At 42.6% G+C, this 26,988-nt stretch overlaps 2 protein-coding genes across 2 annotated transcripts; one reads left to right on the top strand and one right to left on the bottom strand.

Moving 5' to 3' along the window:
- Window positions 1–8,966: 8,966 nt before the first annotated feature.
- LOC311267192 (uncharacterized protein) lies at window positions 8,967–9,676 on the top strand. Its single transcript, XM_084370092.1, has 3 exons — window positions 8,967–9,178; window positions 9,271–9,363; window positions 9,526–9,676. The coding sequence occupies exons 1-3, from the start codon at window positions 9,002–9,004 to the stop codon at window positions 9,574–9,576; spliced, it is 321 nt and encodes a 106-aa protein (XP_084226218.1). The 5' UTR covers window positions 8,967–9,001; the 3' UTR covers window positions 9,577–9,676.
- A 4,885-nt stretch (window positions 9,677–14,561) lies between these two features.
- Window positions 14,562–19,885, bottom strand: LOC311266783 (uncharacterized protein). The gene is made up of 2 exons (XM_084369320.1): window positions 19,803–19,885; window positions 14,562–16,938 (listed from the first exon to the last, which is right to left on the bottom strand). Exons 1-2 carry the CDS (start codon window positions 19,855–19,857, stop codon window positions 14,576–14,578), a joined length of 2,418 nt encoding a protein of 805 aa, XP_084225446.1. The 5' UTR covers window positions 19,858–19,885; the 3' UTR covers window positions 14,562–14,575.
- Window positions 19,886–26,988: the final 7,103 nt, after the last annotated feature.

Genomic DNA, 26,988 nt, shown 5'->3' with positions numbered 1-26,988 from the left:
CAATTGTTAACCAATTGTGTCGTTCACATAGACCATACTCTTTATAATAAATGTGTAACATTATGAGTTAATAAATACCTGTCCAGCACTTTGTGCGTGCAGGCCTTCATGTCTCCCCCCGCCCACACTCTTGCCAGCTGACAAACCTATAATTGAAACAGACACGTAAACATATTAGGGGTGAAGAGGTGAGAACATGGCGTAGATAGAGAAAACCGAGTACAACTAGTGGGGTCCAGTGGTTTGCTGCCCTGAAGAACATTGTCAATTTTAACAATAAATGCATTAATCTGGAGTACTCTTGAGAAAATTGAAAGATTTGTTTAACTTAAATATTAATTATTTCCCCACACAGTGGCTCTCATTTATCAAATGAACATACGGCAGAAAACTGTGCGTATGACCATTTCCACGCAAGCTTCGGCATTTATCAATTTTAAATTACAATGTGCTATAATTAGTTTGTACTCTAAATTGATGTTTAACTCTACTCCTGCTGTCGTTTAGCCACCAGTATTTATTACACAGCTTTGTTGAAGACTCAATTCTGATTGGTCAATTACGGCATTCTATGGTCTGTTATTTCTGAATAACAGACCGTATGGACATACTCTGGAGTCCAATCATATAAATCCGGAGAAAGAATTCCTGTGGCAAAAAAACTGTTTTAAATCATTTTTAAATCAATTAAATCAATATTTGGTGTCAAATTATTGATTTCTTTTCTTTATCCTGCATCACCCTGTCAGGGTTAATTTCGCAATAATGACCGGCTCCCTGTATATTATTTATATTATTTATTATTTACTTAAAGGTATAGCTGGTAATCCTGTTCAGAAACACTTTTTGTTATACTGGGTGAAATGGTCTTCCCATCCTGAGAGTAGTCCATACATAATGTGTTCAGAAAAAGGAACAAAATAAATCAGACCTCTGTGGCAGCTGCAGGCCTGTAAAAACTCTGACCAATCCCTCCCTCTCGGTCCGAGTTGAAAGAACCAATCAGATGCCTTCATGTCTCGTCCTGCCTGCACCCCCCTCTGTCCCCCCCTCCTCCCTGCGTGCACTCATCACGTGTCACGTGTTGCCGGATATATTCAGCACACTGCATATGGAGTTAGCAGGAGAGCCACACTCCAGGTCAGAAGGTGGTGGTAATGCACACCTAACAGTTGTTTGCCAACAGCCATAAAACAGCAGAAGAAGAAGAGTTTGCACAGTTAGCAGGAGATAACAATGGCAGAGAAAATGCAGCCAAAAGTAGCACTTCCAGAAGTGATGCAGAGGTTGCTGTCTTTCTGTTGGACAGGTAATTATTTGTTTTGCTTCGGGGTGATTTGTTATTTTCATGAAATATGTAACATTAGCCACCTTAGCATTGGGCTAATACAAGCTATAAAAGTAGCTAGCGGCTCTCCTCTGCCCTGCTGACGGACTGTCTGATGCGCGTTCAAGTTTGTGGGGGCGGGGCTTTGGACGGAGCACTGACGGGAGGGGGAGAAGGGGGTGGAGCTAAGACGAGGTGCCACTTTCAAATCTTGCTTGCTCTCCAACATTACCAACTATACCTTTAAAGGATTAACCCCCCTCATTTTACCCAGCAACTCGGGACTGTCTTGGTCCTAAAGAGCTGCAGAGACGAACTTAAACTTAAACTGTACATTTACTACACAACTTAACTGTTGATTTCTTCTCTGCTCTGTCACCAACACCTGTATGCTCTGAGCTCAGCCACATCACTCTCTCGTTCCATCACACACTCTCTATGCTCTTAAAGGAGCCACTGCTCTTATAACGCCATGTTTCCATCCAAGCACTTTCATAAGACATTTCTAACAATGGACTAGAATTTCCTTGACTATGGAATCTAACGATTATGCAAAATTATCATGGTCAGCTCAAACAATTGCAATCAGGCTATCATTTTGACAGGCCTAATTTCAACTTTGTCCAGGTTTGTAACAGGAAAAAAAACATTTTCCTCTCTCTTGTACTTGGGTAACTTAGGAGAAGTACTTGGTGAAGCCGGAGTATAACAGGGCTTTTCAACAGAGGCTGACGGAAAAACAGCCTTGTGAGTCAGCACATACTGGTCAGCTAGTACAGCAGCAGGAGAGAGTGAATTTTGCTCATTGAAATACACCACAATACGATCAGGCAAACATTTCTTAAACTCCTTGTACTTATCAAATAAAAGTCCCTTTTCCCTGACAAACTCGACATAAGTCTGATTGTGGACTTTCTTATGATTCCTGAATTTCTGCCTGCATGCTTCAGGGACCAATTCATATGAGCGTAAGATTGCGGATTTAACAGCGTCATATTGTAGGCTGTCCTCCATGGGGAGAGCAGCTACAGCTTCTTGGGCTTTCCCATGAATATTGCAGTGCAATAACAGAGGCCAGACTTCAGGCGGCCGCTCAAATTCACCAAAATAGGAATCAACTTCAGTCTCACGAAATATTGGTACTAAAGCAAGGTGATTGCTAACGTCAAATGCACTACTTAGTAAATGGGTGGGAAGAAAAGATGTATCCGTGGCATCAGCGGATGTGCTCGGCGCACGATGAGCCTTCCTCTGGGACTCAAACTCCAGCTGATGCAGTCTTACGGCTTTGTCCGCCTCAATTTCCAGCCTTTTAATCTCCAGCTGTAACTGCTTGTCTGTTTTGTGCTTTTTCCTGGGCTTCCATTTGGAGACGAGCAAGGCACGCTTTTAGCCGAGCCCTGTCTCTGGACCCACTGCTGGCCGAGGAAAGGGGATCAAAGCGAATCAACGTAAACAGAGTTTTCATCCGCTCGCAGTGGCGGATCTAGGATTTTCCTAAGTAAGGGGCCATTAAGGGGCCGCATTTCTCATAGAGGGGCCAAGTATTTGTACACATACATCAGTCCCATTTATGATAAGATGTAAATATATCTCATCACAAACACAATTGTATGAAAAAAACTAACAGGAAAACTGAATATCAGACAAATATAATCTCTTTATTTTTTATTTTTTGCTTTAACATGCATAGTATACTATAAATCAAATCAAATCAAATTTTATTTGTATAGCCCAAATTCACAAATCACAGTTTGCCTCAGAGGGCTTTACAATCTGTACAGAGACGACACCCTCTGTCCTTCGACCCTCGATTCGAGTGAGGAAAAACTTGCCCCAAAAAAGGCCCTTTTAACAGGGAAAAAATGCGGAAGAAACCTCAGGGAGAGCCACAGAGGAGGGATCCCTCTCCCAGGACGGACAGACGTGCAATAGATGTCGCATGTACAGAGCAGATCAACGAGATCACAATGTATTCAATTATAAGCGATGGTTGACAGGAGTGAAAGTACACAAAGATGTATTACAGCAATAATGATGAAATGCACATGGAAATGTGATTACTAGTGATAACAGTAGTAATGATCAATGGCAAGGATGGTATGTAGCAATGCAGTACGATAATAGTAGTGGAACGTATGTAACAGAGATGTGACTAATATTAGCGACAGTAGTGGTGGGTGTCAGGCAGGGTCATGGCAGTAGGTGCATCCACGATCAGGCAGGGCCATAGCAGTAGGCGCATCCACGATCAGGCAGGGCCATAGCAGTGGGCGCATCCACGATCAGGCAGGGCCATAGCAGTGGGCGCATCCACGATCCACGACCCGGGCGCGGCCAGGATCCAAGGGAGCCTGTAGGACTAGAAAGCACAAGGACTCCGGGGAAGAAGCAAGTCAGTGACATGCAGAGATGGGGCATGTATGCAGGCATAATGTATACAGATGGAGAGGAGAGGAGAGGGGAGGAGAGAGAAGCTCAGTGTGTCATTGTCCCCCGGACTAGGCCTATAGCAGCATAACTAAGAGCTCGTCCAGGACAGGCCTGGGCCTGTCCTGGACCAGCCCTAACTATAAGCTCTATCGAAGAGGAAGGTCTTAAGTCTACTCTTAAAGGTAGAGAGGGTGTCCGCCTCCCGGACCAAAACAGGAAGATGGTTCCACAGAAGAGGAGCTTGATAACTGAAGGCTCTGGCTCCCATTCTACTTTTGGAGACTTTAGGAACTACAAGTAATCCTGCGTTCTGGGAGCGTAATGCTCTAGTTGGGTGATAGGGTAATATGAGCTCCTGGAGATATGATGGTGCCTGACCATTAACAGCTTTGTAAGTGAGGAGAAGGATTTTAAACTCTATTCTTGATTTTACAGGGAGCCAGTGCAGAGAGGCCAGTACAGGAGTAATATGATCTCTTTTCTTAGTTCCTGTCAGTACACGTGCTGCAGCATTCTGGACCAGCTGGAGACTCTTTAGAGACTTGTTAGGGCAGCCTGATAATAGAGAATTACAATAGTCCAGTCTGGAAGTAACAAATGCATGGACTAGCTTTTCTGCGTCTTTTTGAGACAGGATGGGCCTGATTTTTGCAATGTTACGTAGATGAAAAAATGCAGACCTTGAAATTTGTTTTATGTGGGAGTTGAAGGACATATCTTGATCAAAGATAACTCCCAGATTCCTGACGGTGGTGCTGGAGGCCAAGTTAATGCCATCCAAACTCGCTATATCATTAGATAATGCATCTCTAAGGTGTTTAGGACCAAGTACTATAACTTCGGTTTTATCTGAGTTTAACAGCAGAAAATTGCAGGTCATCCAGGTCTTAATGTCCTTGAGACATGTATGGAGTTTAGTAAGCTGATTAGTTTCATTTGGCTTTATTGATAGGTATAACTGTGTATCATCTGCATAACAATGAAAGTTTATGGAGTGTTTCCGAATTATATTTCCTAGAGGGAGCATATATAAGGTGAATAGTATGGGTCCAAGCACGGAGCCTTGAGGAACACCATGACTAACCTTGGTATACAGGGATGACTCATCATTAACATGTACAAACTGAAATCGATCCGATAAATAGGACTTAAACCAGTTTAATGCGGGTCCTTTAATGCCAATTAAGTGTTCCAGTCTCTGTAGTAGAATGTGATGATCAATGGTATCAAATGCAGCACTAAGATCTAGTAAGACCAGGACAGAGACAAGTCCTTTGTCAGAAGCGATTAGGAGGTCATTTGTAACTTTCACCAGTGCCGTCTCTGTGATATGATGTGCTCTAAAACCTGATTGAAAATCCTCATATAAACTATTTTTATGAAGAAAGTCACCTAGCTGGTTGGCGACTGCTTTCTCAAGGATCTTGGAGAGGAAAGGGAGGTTGGATATAGGTCTATAGTTGGCTAAAGTTTCTGGATCAAGATTAGGCTTTTTAAGGAGCGGTCTAATTACAGCTAGTTTAAAGGATTGTGGTACGTATCCTGTTAATAGAGACAGGTTGATCATTTCTAGTAAAGATGTGCAGCTTCAAACCTGAGAGTACTAAACCATGTAAAACTCATGTTCAAGCTTTGTGTGCTTTCGCTGTACCTGCTCCACCTGGATTTAACGATGCTTATTGGAAGTTCTTAAGTGTTGTGAATCAAGACAAGATTGCAGTTGCTATTAAAGAAGACCGCTGCATTCTTGAGTATGGTTACAGACTGTTCAAGAAGAACGAGAGGATAGTCAGTCAACACCAGTGTATTCGGCAAAAACTGAGAGAGCTTGGCAGGCTGGTATTGGAAGAAAGAAAAGTTACACATGTGAAGACCATCCAAGAGCTGATAAAACCTGCGTAGTACGGTCAGATTGTCAGTGCTACAAAGAGCCTATCTGGATTCAGTGAGCAAACTGGCAAATACCAATGTCGGTCTCTTGCTTGCAAGGTTGGACACAGCTTGCATTCTCTGGCCATGTTTATCAAGTCCGAAGGCCTGAAAAAGAAGGATAAACAAGCTACTTAAGATGCTGATGAGTTTGCGCAGCTTTATCAAGAAAGTTGGAGATTTGACATTGCAAGCCAAGCATTAACTCAACTTGACCAGACCATGCTCCTCAACTGTTACTGTTTCACACAAGATATCCAAAAGCTTCATTGTCATCTAGCTGAGAAATAGCAGCAACATTTGAATGATCTGCAAGAACACCCGTCACCATCAAACTGGAAGGAGCTTGCAAAAGTGACCCTGACACAAGTTGTACTGTTTAACTGCCGGAGAGGAGGGGAAGTGTCCAGGATGCTTCTGTCTGCGTACCTATCAAAGGACACATCAGACACACATGGTGACGTTAGCTTGGCCCTTACGCCGCTTGAACAGAAGCTGTGCAAACATTTTTTAAGGATTACAATCGTAGGAAAGAGAGGAAGAAAGGTTCCAGTTCTTTTAACCCCACTCATGAGAGAGTCACTTGATGCTCTAACCGAGGAGATAGAAGAATGTGGGGTGATCTGTGAAAATGGATATCTCTTTGCATTACCACACTCTGTCCATTACATAAGGGCTTCTGAATGCATAAGGCAGTTTGTGAAAGAATGTGATCACGTCAAAAATCCTAAAGCATTAACATCAACAAAACTGAGGAAACATATCGCCACAGAACTCGATCAGTTGGCAGACTTCCTCGGGCATAATATTGCTGTCCACCGAAAGCACTACCGCCTTCCGGAGGGTACCCTCCAGTTGGCCAAAATCAGCAAAGTGCTCCTGGCAATGGAACAGGGACGCCTATGAGAATACAAAGGAAAGAGTCTGGATGAAATTCAAGTTGACATGAATGGTACAAAGTCTTATTATATTTTAAAGGTGCAATATATGACAGTCTTCAGCGTTCAGTAAATGACTAAAACTGGATTTTTTAAAGTGATAGAATTGTATGCAGGTAATTTGTTTAAAATTTTAACCTTCTTTAAATTCAGTAAGACCATACATATGCAAAAAATAGTGTCACACACATACTGCACACACAAACAGACGAAGAGGGCAAGTTTTATAGTTTTGTATTGTATTTTGATTGTATCTACTCAGTTGTAGTTAAAACAATATGATCAGTCCAGCAGTTTTCTGCAGTATTTTTGTATACTCTTGATTGGCAGATTGCTCACAGTGTCAGCTTTCCAACTCAATAATATAACATCAATTAACATTTTAGAGACCATTGGCATGGAGGGGCCTTCAGAAGAGGGCATTGAAGGTATGTGATGATTGTTTTTAAATTGGTTATAAACTATCTGTCATTGGTCACAAAGATTTATGAGCTTTGCATTTGTATTTTGTTTGCACCATTAAAAGCCTGCAGATTTCCCTGATTCACTATTTCCTGACATTATGTGAAGACAAGGACACAAAATATAGTACATTGTCTCCAGGTGATGCACTACCATTGGGGGTGCAAGTCTGGTTCAGCAAGACAGGGGTCTGGGATTGTAATCTACTCTATGATACACTTTATTGTCAAAGTACAGTAACAATATTACATTTCTCTGGTGTGAGCTGGGTTTTACAGATGAATGACAGTTCAAAGATTCAGGACAGGACAAAATCATTTTAGAATATTGCAGGGAAAAGTTGCAGCAGTGTGAAAATGTCATTTGCAGAGCATCTGAAGCTGTTGCAAATTCTTTATAGATCTGTCTTGGCAAATCTCCAAGTGCAGCTTCAGAAATTATGAATGTCACCATGTTTCTTTTGCCAATTAAGAGAGACAGCACAGAACATGACAGGTGGTGATGTTAATTATGTTATGGATAAATAATAATAATGATAGGTAATCATTGTTGCGGCAATCCGCCTGGAGCGCGACAGCGGGTGCGCGCGCACACGCGACAGCGGACGCGCGCGCACGTGACGCCGGGTGCGCTGCTTCAACAGTTGAGAACGATTGGACTAATTAGCAGCGCACCCGATCTCAGAACAATAGGAGACACTCAGTCATTCAGTTGTGATGAAACGGAGCTGAGGCAGCAGACACATTCACAGCAGAGGAAGGTAAAAAGATCACAGCAACACCGCCAAACGCATGGGAAAAAGGGCTCAAAAAAAGGCTACCGGTAAGCTCACAGCTCATTGATATCTGTATTTGAGCAAATTTAAGTATAGTGCCTGTCAATGTTAAATTAAATTCAACATTGATTGTTTGGTATGTGTTTGAATGTTAATAATCATCATTGGCAAAATATTATTTTGACATTTAATTTGTGCTTATTTCAGTTCTTTATCATTTATTATGTAACATGAAATGGTCTACTTAATTTGTAAAGAAAATAAAGAGCCAATTAGTTTGTTTAAACCCTTATTTTGAAAACTGATAAATTAAAGGATAAATCGACTGGTATTTAAGTATAGAAAATTTTGCTTTATTAAATTACCATGTAAAAAGATTTAATTTATGTATTTAAAAATGAGTTCATTTAATTAGCAAATGTTCTAAAAAGTAGAACTAAGTTCTGTTTAAATTCACACTTACCTTACTTACCTGGAAATGTGTTAAAATGTTCTTACCTTGTTAAAGCCATGCTGAATTTATTCACATTTGTTATTCTTTTTGTGTTTAAAGGTTTTTCACCTTCTTCATTACCTTCTTCATTACCAACGTGCTTGTCACTGGCTAAATAAACCAGGGAGAGTGAAATCCTGTGTCAGAGTCCTTCCTTTTTCAAGTGTGGGAAGCCAGGCGTTAAAATACACTTGACAATCATTATATATGCTATGTTGGACTCTAGGCCAAATCTCACAAGACTGCGGCCACATATGGTAGGGCCAAGCTGGTCCTTACCAAAGCCTGAGTACACCTGGCTAACAGACTTTGCAAAGCTGCGGCCCTTACCGCCAGGCTACAGCCCTGAGGTTACCACACTTTTCTTTAACTCTGCTGGTGGGGAGCTGGAAAAACTGGGGGACATGGTGACAGACATCTGGCACAAGGCTGGTGTGCCGGATGTCACCATCACGCTGGTCAGATCAAGGCTGTCAACTCTGGTAAATTCACGTGACACCTTTTTTACTTTTTGTCGGATTGGGGTTGGGGTAGGTGCTGAGTTCTTCTTTCCCTGTCCTAGGCCCAGAGACGTCTGGAACCTTCTCAAAGGAGCCAAGTCACCAGGGCCATGTGCCACAGCACCTCGACCTCCGACAATTGTTATGTCAGAGAGGAGAGCGTGTCTGAGGCACATGCCTGCAGCTGAGCCCAAGGCAAAAAGAAAGTCAAAAAGGATGCGTATGGCGACCAGCAGTGACTCTGATGAGCCTCCACCTGCCACCGCACCTCATCCTGGACGTCCACCTGCCACCGTACCTGTGGAGAAAGTCCCAGATGTGGTAAGCACTCTAGACTTACAAATCCAGATTTATGAGGGACCCATTCATCATTTTTGCGTATTCCATTTAATTTTTCTCTTTTTTAACAATAGAAAAGCAGGACATCAATCTGGACACATGACCTAAAAAATGGCATCAGAAAAGCATTTGCCAATGTCTGGCAGGAGGTGATCACCAAGGACATGGTAAATATTGTGGTATTTACTATGAAAAACATGTTGTGGAAATTATTCATGTAATTAAGATGGATTCTGTTTAACCTTTAAATTGCTGCAATTCTGAGCCAGGATGATGAGCTTTTGAAGAAGTGTGCACTCCTTAATTTGAAAATGAAAAACGTCTCCAAGTTGATTGCAGAGCTCCAGACTGAAGACTCCAGGGAGACTGAAGACATCTGATGTTTTATATTTGTTATTTGTATTGTTATAAAAATAACTAAATTGTTCATTGTTCTAAAAAGCAATATATGTTGATAATGTTAAATGTATTGTTGCTTGTTTGAAAGGGTGTATTTCTTATCATATTTTTGCTAATAAATACTAAATAAATGTTCAAAAGGAAATCTGTTGTTTCATTTCATTTAGTAAAAAGTAAATACAGAATATATAGGGGGGAACATTTCTCTCTTAACATTACGGTTTTTCACAGGAGAAGTTCATGAGGCTTCTGCCCAACCTCCGAGTGTCAGCTTTCCTCCTTGTCAACACAACACCAGAGAACCAGTGGGAGAGGTCTGTGTCCTTTTTAAATACGGCTTTGAAACTTGTATCTACGGACTCCTCAGGTCCGAGTGGCGGGCAAGTTCCCCAGAGGGTTAAGCTTAGGGAGTCTGAGTGAAAGGCAGCCGCCCTAGAACATAGCATGGGACTGTATTGGTGGAGGCTGCTTGGGGGCTAAGTGACAGAAGCCAAAGTCCATAAATACAAGTTTCAAGGCCGTAATTATAAGGACTTTTCTGTCCTTCTTGAGTAGCAGGTCTGACAAACAGCGTGGGGCCCCAGAGCACAGCCTGGGCATGGGGACCTTGCAAGAGACTGCTTGGGAGCTGTGGACTAAAGTTCATAAATACAAGTGTCAAAGCCGTAATTATAAGGACCGCTATATCCTTTGTGAGTAGCGGTTGTGAGTGATGTGTACATGGAGTTACCCGGGAATGCAGCACTCTCTGTGGAATAAATGTCTCCACATCCACCCCCTCAATCCCTGGAAGTTTAGCCCGGGAGTGGAGCACTCTCTGTGAGATAAATGTCTCCACATCCACCCCCTCAATCCCTGGAAGTTTAGCCCGGGAATGGAGCACTCTATGTGGGATAAATGTCTCCACATCCACCCCCTCAATCCCTGGAAGTTTAGCCCGGGAATGGAGCACTCTCTGTGAGATAAATGTCTCCACATCCACCCCCTCAATCCCTGGAAGTTTAGCCCGGGAATGGAGCACTCTCTGTGAGATAAATGTCTCCACATCCACCCCCTCAATCCCTGGAAGTTTAGCCCGGGAATGGAGCACTCTATGTGGGATAAATGTCTCCACATCCACCCCCTCAATCCCTGGAAGTTTAGCCCGGGAATGAAGCACTCTCTGTGGGATAAATGTCTCCACATCCACCCTCTCAATCCCTGGAAGTTTAGCCTGGGAATGGAGAACTCTTTGTGGGATAAATGTCTCCACATCCACCCCCTCAATCCCTGGAAGTTTAGCCCAGTTGTAACGGTGAGCTCAGGGGCAGGCAGTTGGCCTACTATACCTGTCCCCTCTAGTTTCCCTGCAAGTACGGGCAATCATGTCTGAGGTGCCTGCTACACCCACATTCCCAACAGCCCCCTCCTGCTCCTCTGAAACCACGATGGTTGCCCAGCTAGGTGCCACACTACCCCTGAGGCCCCCATCTGGGTTTTCAGTGGGCCTGGGGGGATTTTGTCCTTTTGGAGCTGATTGCATGGTTTTAACCAGGGATTGAAGAGACCGCACCTCCTGTCTCAACTCCTCAACCATCCCCACCAACAATCCCATCTGCTCATCACTGCTAGACTTTGCCACCGACACGCCCATCACTTTGGCCTCCGGAATCACCTGAGTCTGCTCCGGGTTTCTCAGCAACTCCATTTCAGAGGAAATTTCAATGGCCTCCTCAAGTGTTTTGGGTTTAGCACCCCGCAAGCTGACCTGAAAATCTCCTGAAGCAAAGTGTAGGATAAACTGATCCCTTGCCAACATATCACGGGTGCAGTCATCAGCTGTGGGGTACGCTCTAGTGGCCAACCTCCTCAAAGCATTCCCAAACTCCCTAGCAGTCTCATTGGGCTGCCGGCAACGGGCAGTAAAGCTAGCCCTGCTCCAGTCATTGCTATCACACGGCTCAAAACATCGTGTCATGGCTGATTTCAATAATGCATAGTTGTTCTTAGCCTCCCTGGGCAACCCACTGTACATGTCCCTAGCCAGACCTGCGAGCAAAAGAGACATGAACCTAAGTTTAAGTGCCTCATCCCAATGATTCACCTCAGCTGCCAAATCAAACTGTTCCGACCAATCTGACCACTCAAGACCCACTCCCGTAAACGTATCCGGCATGAAGACTGGACGGGGCTTTGGGCCAACAACTGAATGCATATGGTGGGTCACATGGTGCCCGCCACTAGTAGATGGGCCATCCTCAGTATTGTTCCCATTACTCCACACCTGTGGCAACTGATTACTTTCTGTCTGACATCTTAAAGGGCTACACTCTATCAAGTTTTAATTTTGGAAGATACAAGATCCCACCGCTGCCACCAGTGTAAACCTTGTTTCTGACTTGAGAAATGTAGAAAGCCCGTACACAGAATATTTCTACTGTGTACACATTTAAGGAGGAGGATACCCAAAAGGTACAGATAGTAGTAATCTTTATTAACACCAATTTATAAATTACAGCAAATAGCTTAGCATGCAAGTATGGGACACAGTGTGAGTCATATAGCCTACTCCACTGGTGCCACTCATGGGCCGGAAACAGGTGTATGGCCACTGCCAACATAGACCACACCACATGGGAAATACACCCTCTCAGGGCACTGCAAATACTGCACGGCAAAACCCACTGGAAACCCCACAGGGCACAACACACAAAACTGCACTTCAACCAAACTTACTCCCCACTTCACACACGTGATAGGGACACACATGCTGTGGCACCTCTGAGAATCTGTCTACCTTCCCCCAGCTGCCCTTCCCACCTCGGTACTGAGGCTACGCTGCTTTATTAAAATGTCTAACATTTAACATAAATCACACACAGACAAAACAACTCCAAATGGATAAATCTAATTTAAAACCACTTAACTTTCCTGGGGTCCGAGACCCTCTCCCGGGGTCTGAGCCTTAGCGCCGGCCGGCTTCAGTCGGAGTCTGTTGTGGGGCGACCGCCGGTCCAGCGCAGTGAGGCGTCTCCACGTGCAGCAGAAGAGCCTCGCCACCAAGCTGGAGAGCGGACAAAGGCACTCCTAAATTTCCCCGCTGACACTGCCTCAGCCCTGCCTCACGCTGGAACCTCGCCCTAAACCCGCTGCCTATCTTCGCCGCCGGCAGCCCTAAACGGCATGCGAACGGCCACCACCCCCCGATACTGAGTGCACAACCCCGTGCTTCCACCTCGTAACGCTCACCAAGCTCCGCTCCCCAGAGATGCCAGCACCCACTCACTCTCTTCCTTTTCAATCCTCCTATTCCTCCAAAACACTCCCCTCCACAGGTGCACTCACTCCCTCAATCTCCCCAGCCCACAGGGTCATTCACTGCAGTACATATGCACATATAAAATACAATTTATTTTGATGTAATGATGGTTAAACCATGTTTGACAACTGATATTTTAATTTCTCATGATTATATTGGAGCTTAGCTGAAAAGGCCATCATGCAGTTTACTTTCTGTCTTATTCTGTTGACTTTAATGCAGTTGCCCACAATGGCTAAATACATCACAGACCTTGCTGTGTCCCTTAATGGAGCGGAGGAGGAAGAGTTCCCAAAATGCTTCAAGAAAATCAATGTTATTCAAATGCAGGGCCAGGAGGAGATTCCATCCACCTTTGATACAAATGTGTTATCAAAAACACAATCACCAGGTTTCAGACTACATTCAACCATGACATGGCTCTTGGATTGGCCAAGGCAGATTACACAATGGTTGATAAAAACCTCAGTGCTGGAGGAGGAATGCCACTAATGAAGATGAGTTTGACATCGTTCAGGACCAGGAGTACAAGTAAGTGAGTGTTTTCAAGAGTGACATTCTTGGACAAAGATTTTCTAAAAATGTTCTTTTCCAAGTTGGATATAAGTGAATACTAGATGTATCCAGTACAATAATACAGGTGAAAAAAAGGGGAAAATTGAGAAAAGTACCTGGTACCAAAAGTTCTTCAAGTCAAGTGAAGTCGAGCTCCGTCAATCGTGCAGACATGCTATTAGTGGAACATTTAGCAGTTTAAGACACAGCTATTTCTGTCAGGAGTTGGTAAAGACCGGAAGAGAGCTAAACAAGAGTGAATATTTGACTTACATTTACTGAGTAACCAAAAACTTCAAATGATTTTTCCAAAAATGTTTTCCCTTATTTTTATTTAACCTTTACTTAACCAGGAAATCGACTCAGTGAGATTAAAAATCTCCTTTTCAAGAGAGTATTGTAAAGTAGGCCACTTTGTGTAATATGGATTTGTATTAGAAACCTGCTGGATTGCTTATGGCCAAAACAACATTCATCCTGTTTTTAAGTTTGCTCTGCAACAAGAAATAACAAGACTTCTGAGCAATGTGCTCTCAACTCTTAGTTAGCGGAACTACAGATATCATGACATGAAATACTTTCTCTGTTATCTCATTAAATGAAAGTAAGGAGACAAAACTGATTTGACAACGGTTCATTGATGTTTAAAATACTACATATAGCCCTTTATACAGTAAGGATGAGTCATTGTCTAATAGATCATAGATAACCAAACTGCCTGTAGGCAGTATTTAGAGGCCAGCATTGTGACCAGTGAAACCCAACACACTGCTAACAGTCTACCTGGTGCCAAAACCAAAACTCAATCCAGCAGTGACATATAGAAGCCCCAACTACTTGCTACAAACAACAAAGAGGTCCAAGTCACTGATGTTTTACATCAGCTAACAATTACAGAATAAATTGTCCTTTTGGCTGGTTTCCAGATTTTTTGTCAACTGCTGTTAGGTCAACGATGAACTTTAAAACAGAAAAGCAAACAAACAAAGAAAAGCAGCAGCGTTTTTTTTTTCAGTGTTTTTAATTATAAAAATAAAACACGCACACAAAAGAAAGAAAAGGAAGTGCTTCTTTTAACCACCAGTCCATAACATTCATGTACCTTCTAAAAACTACAATATTAACAGTTAGCGTATTTTGCGCTCCAGCGCGGTGGGTGGCCGGCTGGATGTCTTCTCAGGAAGCACCAGCCTCAGCTTCCTCCTTGGGGAAGATCCTCCTTGCTCTGACAGGGACTCTTGCTGCAGCAGCGCAGCAGTTGCAACTGCGTCACCTGCGGAGGATACACTTTGTATAGACATACTGGGTGCACCTGATACAGACACATCTGCTGCCTGCATGCTGTCTCCTGATACCCCTGTTGCAAGTCCTTCAGTCAGAGCCACAACCTCAGCTGATACATTGACTGTCGAGCCAGCAGGTACATGTACAGTTTCTGTCTGACTGTTACTGTTTGACAGATTCTCCACAGTGGGCTCTGGTGTGGGAGCCTGAGGTGTAACCCCATTGAAACCATCTGCATTTGGAGGTGCTTGAGAAGGGAGAGAAAGGCTCTCCTTGGTCTGGGGTGTTTGAGATTCAGGAGGCAGCTGATGTACTCCTTGAGGGCCTGGTCCCTGGGTTGGATCAGACTGTAGTCTTGCTATCAGAGGAGGGTTGTATTGAGGCTGCTTGCTCTGTGAGAGGGGCTGCCCAGGTGCAAGATTAACAGCTGGGTTTTCTGTTAAGCTCGAGGCTAGTCCTGGAGGCTGGGAGGTATGTAGAGCAGAGGTAATTAAATTTGAAGGGATAGCATGTACAGTGCTAGCTAGAATAGAGGTAGAAGGAGAAATTATGCCCATCCCAGGTTGCCTGCTGGGGTTGTCTGGAGCACCACTTGGAGCCATGTTGGGCCCACTGAATGCTATGCTAGGAGGCACGGAATTAGCTGGATAGTTGGGGAACAGTGCATTAGATTCTGGGGCCATGGTGTTGAGCAAAAAGTTCCTTCCTTGAAGAGAGAGGTTGCTGCCAGTCAGTTTTGAGCCTGCTAAACCATGCAGGGGGAGGTTGGGAGGCTGCAAGGATAGCTTAGCACTCCCCAGAACCAATCCAGCTCCCTGATACTGAATAGGCCCACCTTGCAAGTTTTGTCCCTGTCCGGTGGCAATAGCAGAGGCTGACTGGTCAACAGTATTGGTGGTATTACCAAGTCCGGCGTTCTCTGGGTGTTTAGTCTCACCCTTGTCACCTTCTGTGCCTTTCTTACCGCCTTTTCCTTTTTTGGAAGTCCTTGTACTTTCCTGACTTTCTTCTTCTCTGTCTTCTTCATTTTCTTCCTCACTATCCTCAGCTGATATTTTAGTCTTGGTGGATTTCCTCATTTTCTCTCTGCTACCCTTTGTTTTCTTAACAGACTTCCCTTTCCTCTCTCCCCTTTCTTTTCCATCCTGCCTTTTATCTTTACTCTTCTTTGAGCTGCTTTTCTCTGAGTAGCCCTGCTCAGTTTTCCTCTTAGGATGGACTTTGCTTTTTCTTAGCGGGTTCAAGTTAAGTTTAACTTTCAGTAATCGGCTTGACTGGTCTTTAGCTTTGTGTGTTCTCACTCTCTCTTTCTCCATGTCTCTGCCTCTGCCTTGATCTTTTCCTTGCTCCAGGGTTCTCGTACTCTCCAGATCAAATGTTACATTTCTTGTTTCTCTTCTCAAGTCTGTGTTCCTCACCATGTTATATTGGTTGTGGTTAACATTCCTATCCATGTCAACCTGTCTGAACTGAGGAGGGAGTCCATCAAACAGGGATGAGTCTCTCATGCTGGTGTTAATCCTACCTTGTCTCATTTTCTGCTCTGGTGCTCTGTATGTCCTGTGGCAGCTCTCGCAGTGTAAAGTCTCACGTCCATTGCTCTTAACTTCCAAGTCAGTCCTGTAGCTCTCTTCAATCTCTCCATAAGCAGCCAACGTTTCTGGTCTTTGACTGATGGTTTCTTTCCGTGGATGAGAGAAAGAGTTGTTGTTGCTATGAGAGAGAAGCTTGTTGGGAAAGTCCCTGCCAAAGAATTCCTGCTGAGTCCCAAGCCTCCTCCTTTCTTCCTCTGTCATCATCCTCACTCCCCTCATCCCTATTTCCTCCTCTTCCTCCATCCCTCCACTTATCCTGTTGTTCCACCTCATTGGGTTTGGCCCCATCCTTCTCTGTCCATTGGTGCTACAGTCCGGACACCAGACATGGATGCCATTTTCATCAGCTCTGGACCTAAACTGTCGACCATGGCCATCTGTCCTTACATCCAACGTCATGTATTCCTTGTTCCAAGGCTGGCTGCTATTTGCTTGCAAGAAGAGGTCCTTTCTGTTGTCACTAACATCTATGTGATTGTGATGGTGATTTGCCATTGTGCTGCTTCCCTCTTCTTCCTCTTCCTTTTTCTGTCTTTTACTTTCTTTCAGTTTCTTCCTAAGAGACACTTGATAGATGATCAGGACGACCAGAAGGGTCAAGCAAATCCCACCTGAAGCACAGAAGGAGGGGTAGGATTTGAACAAGTGATGTATTAATGGGTATTCACACTGACCTTAAAATTCTACCTTTAAGTGCTGTGTAGTATTTTTCACATTACAAATAAATTAAGATCATCCAGTTCAATGAATCTGGAATATTTCTCTCATGGCAAACAAAACATTCTGTGGTCAAACTCACACAAGTACTGTGAGTTTGACCACAGTACTTGTGGTGTGAACACAGCACCAATGTCAAATCAGCATTTTTGTTAAGGTCATTTTGCTTCAATTCATTTCATTATTAATGTAATTGTAGCAATTAGAAGATTTGTCCATAACAGCTAAGTAAATCCCCAGAAATACTGCAACATTGATATTGTGTCCCAACATCTAAATCCACAGCATTACCCTACAAGACTAAGCAACCAATATGTCTACATGTATACTTCACTTTCTGACTAGGCTACTTCTGATCTGACCATGCTCTAATGTCAACCTGTTGCCTTACAATATATTCTTGTTTTATTGGTGCAATGTGAAATAACACAACATGTTACATAAATTAGACAATAACATAGCAAAATATAGGCTTCAGACAACAAGAGAAAATAACATGTATATCATGACAGTCTTGAGTTCCAATGATTTCCACAATTCTCATTTTTCTGTGATGGAATGAGAGGAACACATACTACTTTGTAACCACAAAACATTCATTTATTTGTTATAGGTCTTCTGAAAATGTGACCAAATCTGCTGCTTCCTCAAAAATATAGTAACTTAGTAACAGTAACTTGAACGATCAATTTTGGTGATTGTAGAGTTGTAAGTTGTGTGACTCAAATTTTCTTTGTATCATGGCCTCTTAACTTCATCTGAGTGATTCTGATTGACAACATCCATTAGACTCAGCGACAAACCCTACAATGGGTAAGTCTAAGGAGCTCAGCATTGATCTGAAAGATCACATTATTGATTTGAACAAGTCAGGAAAGTCACTTGGAGCCATTTCAAAGCAGTTACAGGTCCCAAGATCAACTGTACAAACAATTGTTTGAAAGTATAAAGTGCATGGCACAGTTGTGTCACTGCCACGATCAGAAAACACAAACTATCACCTGCTGCTGAGAGAAAACTGTTCAGGATGGTCAAGAGTCAACTAAAAACCACCAAAAAGCAGGTCTGCAATGAATTAGAAGCTGCTGGAAGACAGGTGTCAGAGTCCACAGTCAGGTGTGTTTTACATCAACATGAGCTGAGAGGCTGCTGTGTTAGAAAGAAGCCCTTGATCCAGACGCAGCACCTTAAAGCTCCACTGAACTTTGCTGCTGATCACATGGACAAAGAAAAAACCTTCTGGAGGAAAACTCTGTGGTCAGATGAAACAAAAAAATAGTTGTTTTGCCACAATGAGCAGCAATATGTTTGGAGGAGAGAAGGTGAGGCCTTTAACCCCAAGAACACTAAACCTACTGTCGAGCATGGTGCTGGTAGTATTATGCTATGAGGCTGTTTTGCTGCCAGTGGATCTGCTGCTCTAAAGAAAGTAGATGGAATAATGAAGAAGGAGGATTATCTTAAAATCATCAGCAGAAGATTGGCTCTTGGGTGCAGTTGGGTGTTCCAACAGGACAATGATCCAAAACACGCTTCAAAGTGGTAAAGGAATGGGTCAATCAGGCTTGAATTGAGGTTTCGAGAACATGTGGACTGTGCTGAAGAAACAAGTCTGTGCCAGGAAGCCAACAAATTTAGTTGAACTTACTGTATGTATATTTTTGATCCAGCAGATTTGGTCACATTTTCAGAAGACCTAGGATAAATTCATTATTGAACCAAACTTCATGTTTTTGTATATATATATACAGTATATATATATATATATATATATATATATATATATATATATATATATATATATGTATATATATATATATATATATATATATATATATGTATATATATATATACTTTTGGTTTTTGGTTCAAACTTTGTGTTTGTATTGTCTATTCTTCCTTTCTACACTTGAAGCTGGGGAAGTTTACTGCTGTAGGCCTATGGGTGTACAGTTAAATGTTTGTTGGTTTGAAAGACTGATGTTAATGATGAGATAATTGTTATGGCTCCAGCCATATTTTGCACTGTGTTGTGCTTTTAAATTGTGTGTTCAGGTTCCAAGCTGAGTGAGAGCTCCTATCTCCCTCCAAAGATGATATCCACGCATCAGATCCCGCACCGCATTGGCCAAGAACAAGTGACGTGGCAGCTGGGGATTGGCTGGTACTGGAGAGCGGAGATATGTAAACTGCCGAGGATCGCTACCAGCGAACAGCATCCTCCTCACTCGTACCTCGTAACTTTTGTGCTTGATAAATTAGTATCTTTTGAGAACTAGAGAGTGTTAAGCTAAGTGCTAGAGTGCTCTGTGTTTGTTTCCAGAGCAAGCCTGTTTAAAATTAGACAAGAAGCAGTAGGGGTGAGCTGCCTTTTCTTTACTCCCTGTTTTTCTCCTGTTTTTGGTTAGGTTAGGGAGCTAGGTTTACTAAATGTCTTTTTGTTCCTTTTCATTCATAGGGTTTAGTTAGATTACAGGTCAGAAGTTTAGACTGGGTTTTTGTTTTTTATTTTGGCCTGAGCTCACCCTGAACAGAGACTTCACCACTGTATACATGTTGCCACTCACACTCTGTATAGTTGCAAATACACTCTTCAGTCATTCGTTTTATGTCGCGCTTTGGCAACCCTAGGCCGAGCGTAACAACAATATTGCTTTAAGTGTTTTAAATCTTATTGTGTTCAACTTTGTCTGAATAATCCACTAGTGACACCCTGGCACAGCACAACATAAACCATTTTGTTGTGTACCACTCTCACCAATAAAGCAGGTGACTGCTGTGATGGCCAGATCTCGGGCATACAGTTGCGGCATCACGCTGCCTCTTGCCTCTATCTGCACTGTAATGTTCTGATTCGATGGGACACAGTTGGCCTCAGTCAGCTCCAGCACTGTGGTTACCGCCGGGTTGTCAGCGCTCGCACACACCATCCTACGACCATTATAGATGGTCTGAGAACAGCAGGGGGAAAGATGTTAGTCTTAATTCAACCAGTCTTGTGCTATTTATTTTTGTCCTTAAAACAACTAAAGAATATCTGTTCTGTAATTCACCCATGGTTTTCCAAATGTTTTAAGTGCGGTTCTACTAACTTTTGTGTAACTTTTAATAAAACAAATGACAGACTCTTGGAACAAGCTGGACTAGTAAACTGTTATGAAGACATTATCATTTAATTCAAAGTCTACCTTGAGTATAATTACCTCAAATTACTTATTGTATCCATATCATCAAACAGAATGCAAGTGAAGCTGCTCTGGAAATGTGAACAGGTTGAAGAAGAAATCCTTCACCTTGTCCGGTTGTTGCATGAAGGTGGACAGGAAGGCAGCCAGCTCCAGCAGCTGACAGGAACAGTTCCATAAGTTGCGGTCCAGGTTGAGGTTTGTCAGCCAGTTGAGATAGGAAAAAGCCTCAGCAGGAGCAGAACTCAGATGGTTTCTGGACAGATCTAGACTCTGCAGGCTCATCAACCCACTGAAGCTAAGATCATAAGACAAGGACATACTGTACACATGACATCAGAGATTACTGAAACTCTTTTCAGAAAGAAATAGAAATATAAAGGTCATAAGAAAGAAATATATAATATTCTACAAATGCAAAAATATTATAAGAAAAATGTATTGACCTGTTTCTATCGAGATGGTCTATCAAGTTATCTGACAGATCCAGACTCTCCAGATGTTTGAGATCATTCAGAGAGAAGGAATCCAAACTGGTGAGCAGGTTTCCCTCCAGTTTCAGGCTCCGCAGGGCCCTGCTACCTTTAAGCCAGCTACCTCGGATCTACACATCAACAAAGAGAATCATGTCGGAGGAAAAAGTTCGGACTTCATGCACGTCTACAGAGTACTCGAAGCTATAATACACATGTAGTTTTTCACAATACAAAATAAGATCTGTGAAAAAAGTCCAAAATGGAAAATCTACTGTTTTGTTTTTCAATCACTGTAACTGTTAATAAATAATCTCTCAAAGAATTGTGTCTATTTCAAATATTTTCCCAGATATATTTCTTATATGGTAGGATGCCCACCATGCAGATGAGGTTGTGGCCTAGGGCGAGGACTTTTAGCTGGGTTAGATTGGTCAGAGCTCCCCCTTGTAGGGCTTGGCTGGTCAGGAGGTTGTGGTCCAGCAGTAAGGTGTGGAGGAAGGGCAGGGTTCTGAAGGACTGTTCACTCAGCACTGAGATATGGTTGTGACTCAGACCTTTAAGACAGATAGACATATGTATATATCATTGTTGCAACATTTTAAATGCAAAATGTGTCATTTCTGCCACTAGGGGTGTATGGCACACCGGGCGGAGCGGTGGGCTGAGCTGCTGCTTAGCTGCTCCGAGCCAGCCAGCACTTGAGGAGAGAGTCTGGTGCAGAGCCAGACCTTCTGGAGGAATAAATACCCAGAGTCACATTACATTCTGCTGTGATCCAGAGCTCTTCACTAACGGGAGGTGATCCTTAAGATTACTTTTACATTTTTGGGATTAAAAGATGGACTTATCTTCTATCCTGTTTATCAACGTAACTGCAGCAATGATCTGTGGAGGTGATTGTGTTAATGTACTGTAATGTTGACTGCTAACGGGAGCTGGAGGGGAAATGTTACCTCATGATTATTACTTTACAGAGAGGAGAGGGGAAGAGAAGAGAGAGAACCAGAGTCTCTGTTGAGTGCTGAAATCTAAATTTTGACCTGAATTTAAACACACTGACACACACACAATGTTTGTGCTGCTGCTTGCTAGCTTACAGCTAATGTATAGCAAAGTAATCTAGCTTTTGGGGCCAATAAGCATTCGAGCGAGTAACGTGAACAAACACAAATGATCCACCAAAACTTCCTCTGTTCATGACGAACACGCAATTTAACAACCGCCATCGCTGATGAATCTATCTGACGTCACTCAGGTAAAAATGTTCATGTTATGTTTAGTCCCGCTCGCTGACTTCATTCCTCTGATTCTATCCTGGAAGTTACAGCCACGGGTGACCTAATGAAACGCATTGTTAGCCTGAGTAAACTTGTGGATATCTCTTGGTTTGAACAGTGTTGGAAACATTTAAGATAATTTAAGTACACAACTCAACAAAATAAATAACAAAAGTCTATTTGTTCTTAGACATTTTACTAAATCCAAATCAGCCTTGGTGTAGAATTCAACCCCTTAGTGGGTGTATCGAAAAAGACGGTGTGGCAAACAGATACCTTTTTGCTATTGGCCTCTTCTTAAAGAGAATAACACGCAACAATCACGCATGTACAAACACACATACAAACAAAGGTACTGACTGACCTATAACTGTAATGTTGCTGAGATCAGAGAGTGAGGCAGGCTGGACTGCGGAGATGGAGCCCTCTGTTAGCAGCAAAGCCTGGGTGGTGCCTGGAGCATCTGGTCTCACACACACACACACACACACACACACACACACACACGCACGCACACACACACACAGTACAGTCCTCTGAGCACATGAGGTCTACTAACTGTTACCTTTACCTCTACTTTTCTCAGTAGATAATGCAGTAACTTAAGAAGTTACTTTTTAATGGCAGTTATATTGTAACATGCGTGTGCACGTGTGTGTGTGTGTGTGTGTGTGTGTGTGTGTGTGTGTGTGTGAGTGTGTTACCAATAATGTGAGCCAGTCTGTTACAGATGACAGCCTCTTCAGAACAAACCACACAGGAAGCAGGGCATGATGGGACAGGGGACATACGCTGGGCTCTGATGACTGACAGCACCAAAATCAGCAAGATACCTGCAGACAGATAGACATTTTATATTGGAAAAATATTGATGCCTGATGTATTATTTTATTAACCTACAGTCTCTCTCTATGGTTCTAACATCCAGTAACTGAAGAAAGACTACAATTAATTTCAATGATGGTCTTATTTGTTTATGCTAGATATCCATTGTGTATAGTACTTACTGGTCATGTTGTGTTACAGCAGAGGAAACATGGCGATGAGGGAGTATCTCTTCAACAGGGCTGTAACCCGATACAGCTGCGTCACTGTCGTGATCATCATCTGTTTGTCCAATTAAAACATATATTATATCTTTGAAAATACACTCTAATTATCTGTCTCATCTCTTCAGTTCCAAACTGAACTCTTCTTCACCTCTTGAGCCCCATCAAAGACCTGTGTTCTTGGACCAAAGTTTGTGAACCTCTCGATAAACATCAGTCAGCAAGTTATGTTATGATTGTTCACTGTTTGTTCTGAGTTTAGAACAGTGATAAATGTGTTGGCAATGAACTGTGTCTGTCTGTCTGTCTGTGTGTGTGTGTGTGTGTGTGTGTGTGTGTGTGTGTGTGTGTGTGTGTGTGTGTGTGTGTGTGGTATCATTAGGGGAGGTGGAGGTCCCCAGAGGATGCTGACTGATGGACGACAGCAAGACACTGTAGCGGGGTCAAGCCTATCATGTTTCTGCAGAAGCTCTTCTCCTAGTGGACTTTCATGAGCAGTTTATATTCTTTTGTGTATTTTGGTCATTTACATTGCTTTGAGATCATTTTGAGCCTTGTTGCTTCTCTTTTTCTTTCTCTCATTTCTTTCCATGAGATTTTGCCTTGGCCTGTGCCTGGCAGGCCCTTCAGCAATCATAATATATGTTTCTCATAATACATGCTTACAATGTATTTTGTTTTTTGATTGTCCATACTAGGGGTGTCACAATATTGCAATATGCACAATAACGCGATCTTAAAAATGAAATATTGACATTGTGTTAATAATACACACTGTATGATAATATAGTGTGAATAATCCAGCAAAGATGTTTGGCCTTGTGCATCTTTTGTTAATGAGTTCATCTGTTTGTATTTTCAGTAACTGAGCAGTTGATAGTAATTGTTCTTTTTGCACACATTTTTTTTTTTTTTTTTACAGTTTGTGTTACCTAGTTAGGGTTAGACTCTCTCTCCACCTCCCACTTTGAGGGTACTTTATTTACCAAAAAAAAGAGACAAAAAGATAGATTTGATTGCTAGCATCCATCCTTCCATCCAGGATCGGGCCACGGTGGCAGCAGGCTCGATAGGGTGTTCCAAACATCCCTTTCCCCAGCAACACTTTCCAGCTCAACACTTTCCAGCTCCTTCCAGCTGGGGGATCCCAGGCATTCCCAGGCCAGATGAGATATGGAATCTCTCCAGCAAGTTCTGGGTCTGCCCTGGGGTCTCCTCCCAGTTGGATGTGCCCAGAAAGCCTCCAAAGGGAGGCGCTCAGGAGGCATCCTGTTTAGATGCCCAAACCACCTCAACTGGCTTCTTTCGTCACAAAGGAGCAGTGGCTCTACTCTGAGCTCCCGCCAAAAAGCAGAGCTCATCACCCCATCTCTGAAGCTGAGCCTAGCCACCCTATGGAGGGAACTCATTTCGGCCACTTGTATCCATGATTTTGTTCTTTCGATCACTACACACAGCTTTTGACCATAGGTGAGGGTTGGAACAGAGGTGGACTGGTGGATCCAAAGCTTTGCCTTTTGGCTCGGCTCCTTCTTCACCATGATGGATGCAGTACTGCTGACGCCACACCGCAATCACATTGCCCAAACGTATCGATTGTTGGTACTGCTCCACCTCCTGCACAGGTCCCCGCCCTCGCTTGATAGACATTGCTAACTTTTTTTTTTTTTTCAAATTTCTATGGATAACGTGATAATATCATGATTGTGAATGTGTTTGGCTGTTACAATTGTCAGGAAGACAGGAACACAACTTCATTGCTTGGTTACAAGTTAGCCAAAAGCACTTGATAAACCTATAGTATGTCAGTGTCTGTATTTTAGTTTTTCTGCCTCATAGGAGTCAACAATACTGCAGTGACAGATTTGGTAGTGTTGACTGCCATCCTTGGTTTATTTATTTATTTCACATTTCTTCATCACTTTCAAGATTTGAGAGGGGGTTTTTGTCTTATTCTTCTCCATATTTCTCGTCTTTGGCCCAATCCAAAAGTATTCCCTCACCCTATGAATCTGGTTCATTGCAGCCTACTGCTGTCCCCAGCATCACCTCATTTTCTTGCTTCATCCTGCAAGTTTGTGACTGGACAGTTATTTTTTGTAATAGAGGAGAAAATATACCCACAGCTGATTGGCATTCACCATAGAGAGCACTAAACTTGTTTTTTCCCTGCAATGTCACTGATTTGCTTAATGCTTTCTGCCTGGCTTTAGTTTTCTGAACATCCTTACACCTCTACCCGAACAAAACAAATAGCTTTTAGAGATAATTAAAGAACCCATTACAAACTGCTTACCTCTTGAACAGAACCCAAAGACCCACCCCTGCAGACGATTGGTACGCTCAGATATTAATCCACAAGAATGATCTGTAGTTTACTGCTTACTGTTGGTCGGAGCTGCATCATTTACTGGTTGCTATAGGGCTGTAGCAGGTACTGTGTAAATGTTTGTCTAGCTTATGTTACCTGGCCCTCCATGGAGCATGCTCAGTAGAGCTGGCTGTCACCTGAGAGGCACAGATGTCGTTTCTGACTCAGTTTCCTGAGTCAGAAACAAGCCATTCACTATATTCCTTCACTTTAACTCTTTATCCCCAAATGTCATTATAGTTTAACAGGACTGCCACGGAAAAAAACAAACATCAAAACACATATTTTATATGAATCTGTTTCATTTTCATTCATAATTTACAGCTAGTAAAAATGTATTCAATTATTTTGCTTTCTTGGTTTTTAATGGGCACAAATCACATTTAGGAGTCTCAAAATATAAAGCATATTTAGTAGTAATAATTACTTACTAAAAGGCATGATGGTATTTTTATTGGTAATCCTTTATAATATTAAGGGTGAGTGTCTTACAGTGTAATACATTTTTGGAATTTACTTTAGGAATATCAGGAATTTAATTCCATGCAAACAGCCCCACTGCGAATGCTACCAGCACCATGCTTGACAGTAGGTTTGGTATTATTTGGGTTAAAGGCCTCACCTTCTCCGCTCCAAACACATTGCTGCTCATTGTGGCAAATCAACTCCATTTTTGTTTCATCTGACCAGAGTTTTCCTCCAGAAGGTTGTGTCTGGATCAAGGGCTTCTTTCGAACACAGCAGCCTCTCAGCTGACGTTGATGTAAAACACACCTGACTGTGGACTCTGTCACCTGTCTTCCAGCAGCTTCTAATTCATTGCAGACCTGCTTTTTGGTGGTTTTTAGTGGACTCTTGAACATCCTGACCTGTTTTCTCTCAGCAGCAGTTGATAGTTTGTGTTTTCTGATCGTGGCAGTGACACAACTGTGCCATGCACTTTATACTTACAGTTACGTACAGTTGATCTTGGGACCTGTAACTGCTTTGAAATGGCTCCAAGTGACTGTCCTGACTTGTTCAAATCAATAATGAGCTCTTTCAGATCAATGCTGAGCTCCTTAGACTTTCCCACTGTAGTGTTTGTGGCTGGGTCTAATGGCTGTATCAAACAAGTCCTGTTAAAATGGGCCCAGAAAAGTCACCAGCTGTTATCAACCAGAATCACTCAGAAGAAGTTTAGATGCTACAAAGAACATTTGATTCACACAACTGTCTATATCACCAAAATTGGTCATTCAGTTTATTGCATGTATAGGCCTACTTTTAACCCAGCAGATTTGGTCGCATTTTTAGAAGACTCATAATAAATTAATATTTGAAATAAATGCTTTACATATGTTTTTGTGACAAAGTAGTTTGTGTTCCACTCATTCAATCACAGAAAAATGAGTTGTAGAAATCATTGGAACTCAAGCCTGCCTTATGTTCTACAAGTGTATGTAACATTTTCACCATGACTGTACCTGCTCAGCACCAAACGGCAGAAAGACATAACCAGATACAATTTTTTGCTTGTCTAGATTACAAACAATGCAAAGACTAAACTTTGCATTTATAACAAACAGATGCAAATCCACCCCAAG

The sequence above is a fragment of the Pagrus pagrus genome (genome assembly GCF_965226575.1).
Source record: "Pagrus pagrus genome assembly, chromosome: 12".
NCBI lineage: Eukaryota > Metazoa > Chordata > Actinopteri > Spariformes > Sparidae > Pagrus > Pagrus pagrus.
Note: the sequence above shows the minus strand (reverse complement) of the source record. Positions and strands in the feature narration are given on the sequence as shown.

What these genes read in the sequence shown, in the direction of transcription:
- LOC311267192 (XM_084370092.1), top strand. Translation starts at nt 9,002, where the DNA reads ATGTCAGAGAGGAGAGCGTGTCTGAGGCACATGCCTGCAGCTGAGCCC. An exon ending in TGGAGAAAGTCCCAGATGTG is followed by an intron (nt 9,179 to 9,270) that starts GTAAGCACTCTA and finishes TTTTAACAATAG; the next exon opens with AAAAGCAGGACATCAATCTG. An exon ending in AGGTGATCACCAAGGACATG is followed by an intron (nt 9,364 to 9,525) that starts GTAAATATTGTG and finishes AACGTCTCCAAG; the next exon opens with TTGATTGCAGAGCTCCAGAC.
- LOC311266783 (XM_084369320.1), bottom strand. Translation starts at nt 19,857, where the DNA reads ATGCCGCAACTGTATGCCCGAGATCTGGCCATCACAGCAGTCACCTGC. An exon ending in AGCAGTCACCTGCTTTATTG is followed by an intron (nt 16,939 to 19,802) that starts GTGAGAGTGGTA and finishes TCTGTGCTTCAG; the next exon opens with GTGGGATTTGCTTGACCCTT.